The sequence below is a fragment of the Cherax quadricarinatus genome, chromosome 76, assembly GCF_038502225.1.
Source record: "Cherax quadricarinatus isolate ZL_2023a chromosome 76, ASM3850222v1, whole genome shotgun sequence".
NCBI lineage: Eukaryota > Metazoa > Arthropoda > Malacostraca > Decapoda > Parastacidae > Cherax > Cherax quadricarinatus.
Genome location: NC_091367.1, coordinates 16,826,013 through 16,832,012, shown reverse-complemented (window position 1 = coordinate 16,832,012; position 6,000 = coordinate 16,826,013). Strand labels below are relative to the sequence as shown.

The 6,000-nt window shown below is 46.8% G+C and overlaps 1 protein-coding gene across 1 annotated transcript in view; it reads left to right on the top strand.

Annotated features, from left to right (window-relative positions):
• The window catches only part of LOC128703717 (uncharacterized), a gene marked incomplete in the record, with an annotated part of 455,126 nt that overhangs the window by 179,733 nt on the left and 269,393 nt on the right, over positions 1–6,000 (top strand). The window contains 1 exon segment of the mRNA XM_070101333.1: positions 848–1,049. Within this exon segment, the coding sequence (XP_069957434.1) occupies positions 848–1,049 (202 nt within the window).

Here is a 6,000-nt window from a genome sequence, read left to right as displayed (position 1 = left end):
ATTTGTGGTCACAGTGGTGCCTATGTTAAACTTCCTATGGTGTATAAATATACCTAGTTGGATGAATTTTATTGTGGCTAGCTGGTCCAGTGGCTAGCATGTGGGTCTGGAGTTTTACGACTCTGATCGCGTGTTCTATCCTCGCCCCTCGTGTCTTTACGATTTCGTGAGTCTTGATTAATTAATTCAACCTTTCTATGTATTTGAAGAGGACGAAACTATATTTTCCATAACTTACTGATCTTTGATGTTCGATCAAGAGTTGATCTAAATTCTACCTTATCTGCCCCATAGTTATTACCCTGGATGCTGTAGATACCTGTTTTAACAGAGGGAGAGAGAGAGAGAGAGAGAGAGAGAGAGAGAGAGAGAGAGAGAGAGAGAGAGAGAGAGAGAGAGAGGCGTTCTTATATTAACAGGGTAACAAAAAGATGACTGAGATTTAATTAAATCTCTGTGCGAGTCCTTGTGTCACATAATGTAAATCAAATATTAGCACTTTTGATATATAAGTATCGAAATAATCCTATGTCTCATTATGTATTACACATATTAATAATTCTGTCACATGATGTGTGACAAAAGCGAACATGTGATACAATAAGCACACCATATATTAACAGCTGTCACATAATATATCACACACATGTTAATCTTGTGTAGCATAATTTTAACCTTTTGTTACATAATGTACCACAGATTGTAAAACTTGTCACATAATGTGCTACATATGCTGAAATTTTTATCACATATTTATACCGCAAACACTTGACAAATAATATATCACAAATACAGATATTTGTGACGTATTACAAATACCAACACAACGAATTTATTTCACCGTCAGGTTGGAGTGGACGAGGAGGTGCGTCAGCTATTGGACCTGAAAGGCCTGGCTGCCCAACGCGACTTAGGCCTACCCAAAGGTCAGAACCAGCATAATATAGGCCTACTCAAGAGTCAGAGAAATTCCGGCGACGGTGCTGCTGCCACTACTACCAACAACGGAGCTGCCAGTGCTGCTGAGGTTGATGCCGGCCATCAGTCAGGTGAGAATACCTACAGTCGTCAACTGCTACTCTAAATCAATTTATTTTTTTTCAATATAATTACCAATTACTGACGTATGTTGCATTTGTTATTTGAGATAAAAAAAAATCAGAGGAAGTTTTCGTGAATCTCGAATATGCTTCAGTAATTAAGAATAATTAAAACCTTGGAGTGTTTAGATTTGTAAACACTCCAAGATCACTTGAGAATGATCTTGACTCACGAAATCGTAATGACAAGATTGCAAAGAAATCATGGCGAGTGAGTCGTGAATTTTACGACCCACTCGCCATGGGTTCAAAACCAACTCGTTCCGTGATTTGTGAATGATTTGATTGCCTTCAGATCTTCAATATTGGCATTTAACTGCATTTACAATATATGTCGAACTCTCTAGCTCCTTTCCTGTGCATTCAGGTAGAAGGGGCTGGGCTTATGAAATAAGGAGACACACTGCTCGTTTAGCGCAGCAACCAAATGCGAGTTGGTCAGGCCATTCGTGGAGATAACTGCTTGATAGATGCTCAGATCGGTCGTGCTGATAGACGCTCAGTGTTATGTTGTTGCCCCTTATACTTTGATAGTAAGGTTCTCACTACATGTTCTAGTGTGGGGTAACTTTTTACATAAGGCCTCTTCACAGGTTATTTAAACTACTATTACCAAAAGATAGATACTTATATTCAGGTAGATATATACAGAATATACAATATACAAAAAATAAGTCAACACATTCCCTAGCTGCTCTCCTAGGAACAGCCCACATGGTGCATCTCAACAATTTGCCCTTCTTTCTTCTTGACTAATCTTTGGACTAACCAGTGTTTTGACACACTTTAGTTACCCTGGGTATGGTGGCCACAACTTAAGGTATAAAACTCACCCCTGGGGCACATATAATACCCAAAAGTAAAAAGAAGGACCCAGAGGTCCTACCAGCTTGAGGCCAACAAGGAGAGTGAGAGAGAGGGAGGAGCCTAGCTAAGCTCCTCCCACACCCATCAAAACAACAAAAGACTGTTGTCAAGCACAATTCTCTAGTTACCACAACTCTACTACACCTTATTTTATTTTTACAAAAAGAAATACAACTTTATAAACTACTTATTTAAATTGCATGTGTGTGTCTATAGTATAACCTATTATATTAAGAAAAACAGGCTTGACTAAGCTGCCTTACAGCCATAAGGGTGATCTGCCCTTATGATATTTAGTGCTGTGTTCCCATCAATTAAATATAATTAGGTATTCCAGAGTAATTGTTACAGATACATAGATACATGTTGGGTCCTGTAGCCCCATAACACTCAGGTCGGTCGTGGTGATAGATGCTCAGGTCGGTCGTAGTGATAGATGCTCAGGTTGGTCGTGGTGATAGATGCTCAGGTTGGTCGTGGTGATAGATGCTCAGGTTGGTCGTGGTGATAGATGCTCAGGTTGGTCGTGGTGATAGATCCTCAGGTTGGTCGTGGTGACAGATGCTCAGGGTGGTCGTGGTGATAGATGCTCAGGTTGGTCGTGGTGATAGATGCTCAGGGTGGTCGTGGTGATAGATGCTCAGGTGAGTCGTGGTGATAGATGCTCAGGTTGGTCGTGGTGACAGATGCTCAGGTTGGTCGTGGTGATAGATGCTCAGGTTGGTCGTGGTGATAGATGCTCAGGTTGGTCGTGGTGATAGATGCTCAGGTTGGTCGTGGTGATAGATGCTCAGGTCGGTCGTGGTGATAGATGCTCAGGTGAGTCGTGGTGATAGATGCTCAGGTTGGTCGTGGTGATAGATGCTCAGGGTGGTCGTGGTGATAGATGCTCAGGTTGGTCGTGGTGACATGCTCAGGTCAGTCGTGGTGACAGATGCTCAGGTTGGCCTTGGTGATTGATGCTCAGGTCAGTCGTGGTGATAGATGCTCAGGTCAGTCGTGGTGATAGATGCTCAGGTCAGTCGTGGTGATAGATGCTCAGGTCAGTCGTGGTGACATGCTCAGGTCAGTCGTGGTGACATGCTCAGGTCAGTCGTGCTGACAGATGCTCAGGTCAGTCGTGGTGACAGATACTCAGGTCAGTCGTGGTGACAGATGCTCAGGCCAGTCGTGATGACAGATGCTCAGGTCAGTCGTGGTGGCATGCTCAGGTCAGTCGTGGTGACAGATACTCAGGTCAGTCGTGGTGACATGCTCAAGTCAGTCGTGGTGACATGCTCAAGTCAGTCGTGGTGACATGCTCAGGTCAGTCGTGGTGACAGATACTCAGGTCAGTCGTGGTGACAGATGCTCAGGTCAGTCGTGGTTGTAGACAGCCTGTACTGTCTGCACAGACAGCCCATGCTGTCTGCCAGCTTAGTTCATATTTCGCGCCACTCAGGTGCTGGCCTCTGTAGCCAGGCCTCCTGGTGGGCACGCCAGCCTGCCCAGACTTGCCTCACTCTCACTCACACAGCGGCCAAGCAGCAAGACACAAGGCCTCCCAGCTCTCTCTCGTGGGATGGCCCTGCCCGGGCCATGGGCACAAACACACAAGCCTGTGTACCCACCACGACTTAACAATAAAGAAAGAAGCCTCCGAAGATATATCCTTTAACCACCCGCTTGCTGCGCCTACCAAACAATTCCTTTTTATAAATGGTAGCAGCTGTGGTCGCAGCAGTGTGTTTGCCCAAAGCGAGGAAGGAAGAGGGATGAAGCCATCTTCACTTCATCATCCTATGCAAGAAGCATCCGTCTCTCAACGAGTTATCCTGATGTCGTGTCTGCACGTTTGAGCATCCAGACACAGGTACAAGCAGGATCTAGCCGAAATTTGCCGAAATTCTTCGAGAATTGTGACTCCACGCTACAGCGTCCCACGCTGTTTCCCAAGTCACGTGTTCAGCGTCACATGTATGTTGCTGCTGTTGTTGTTCAGCTCAGCACAGCTGTTTCAGCAAGCCAGAGGTGAGTCTTGTGGTGATTTCTGCGTCCAGTGTGTTTCCCTGTGTTTGTGGGTGGGAGGAGGAGAGACCGCCAGATGCTCCCCTGCCATACACTCACCCACGCTCCTCGCCACCACACTACCATACACTCACCACCGCCCACTCCCTCTGCTGTGTTTTCTGGTTTTTTTCGTGTGATTCATTGCCAGAGCTGTGTATCCGAGTGCACGAGGCCACTCGAAGCTACATGGATCAGCATGCCACGTAGATCACGACACCACGTGGATCACGACGCCACGTGGGTGTGGGCAATGTCACATAGACCTACGAGCTACGTGAGTTACCAGATGTCCCAAGGCCACATGCTGTGGTCTGCTGCCCGCATCACATTGACGTCACCCACGATGCTGCCCGACTTCATGACGTCACGATGTTTGCCTGACGTCACCTCGTGATGTCTGCTGACGTCACAGTGCTGCTGACGTCACCTTGCGTCATCACGCCTGACATCACATGATGTCACATCGAGTGTTTCTAGTAATCATTTTAATATTGTCGAGAAGATTGACAGAAAATATATGTCGTGTGTTAATTAATTCCTCTCAATCAGTGTTCTCACATGTTAGTGTACCGCGGGTGTGTAAAGTTTCCGTGTGTCCAGTGAGGTCTGAGCCAGACCTGAGTAGCACCACTGTGCTAAGTCACCCGTTAGTTTAGTTTTAGTTTAATATGTTTATTATGCACCCCATACCCATCCTGTGGGCGGTAGTCAAAAGATTACAGAGGTACATAATTGGTCCAGGGACTGGACTCCAAAGTTTTGATAGCTGAGCAAGTTACAAAGGTAATGAACTAGATCTGGTCATAATCATGACCAAGTTACAAAGGTAATGAGCTCCAGGTAGAGCTGGTCACACTCATGAATAATTGCAAAGGTAATGAATCATAAACACATTAATCATGAGAATTTACAAAGGTAATGAGCTCCAGGTAGAACTGGTCAAAATCATGACAAGTTTCAAAGGTAATGAATGATAAACACGTTATCACATGATTACAATCATAGACAAATTACAGAGTAATGAGCAGTTAACAAACATAGCAGGGAATTCATCCATTGCCCCAACAACAGATGTTGCTAGGTGCCTGTCTCTCCTCGGCAGACAGCCATTGCAAACAGCAGCAAGTTGCCCCGGGATCTGCTGCTTGCACGAGCACCATCGACCCTCCCCAAGAGGTCCAAGAAGCCAGTGGCTCCGTTAGCAGCCCGATGGAAAGCTGTCCTAGGGACATGGCAACGTCCTGGTGGACGCCAAGTTGACTGAAGATCCCAGGCCCTCGTGTGCACGGATGTTGAAGCTTGAGGAACTGAGTACACACTGCCTGTGGCACACCTGACAGCTGCCTCGCAGTCGAACTCCACGATGCTGTCCCTGTAGTGGAAGTTCCTGTGAGCCCGGCACTCCCTGCAGTGCCATCGCTGACATCGTGGGTTAGGGGAGAAGTACCCTCTAGAGATGGGGTGGCGCTGGGAGTTGGGTGGGTGAGGCGGGGGAGACGGGCAGGGGCGAGGCGTTATGAGAGGGTCACTGTTTACTACACACGCCCTCCCCCTCCCCCCCAGCGGAGAGGGGGGAGGCGCTGACTGGTCCTGACTCGACAACACCAAACCTTCTGCACAACACTTCAACTATTTACGCTGAAATGATGCACTGTGAAGTCCGTTCGCTGCTCTGGTATCTTCTCAAAGCATTCACACTGAGTTCTGTTAAGTAGGGACCTGGTCAGCCTCTTTGATCAGGAGCTATCCTTGAAAATCCCGCAGCTAGCCCGCTACACAACCTGCCACGTCGGCCATGTTGGCTGTTCGACAAGGCACTGTAAGTCACCCGTGTGACCAGTACGTTTGACAGCCGATGTCAAGACAGCTCTGAGTGACCGAGCCCTCTTGTACAGAAAGATTTTATGCTCGTCGCTCGTGATGTTCTGCAGAATCGTACCTGCTACGATTCCCATCGAGATTTGTTTCACTTCACCTCCAGACC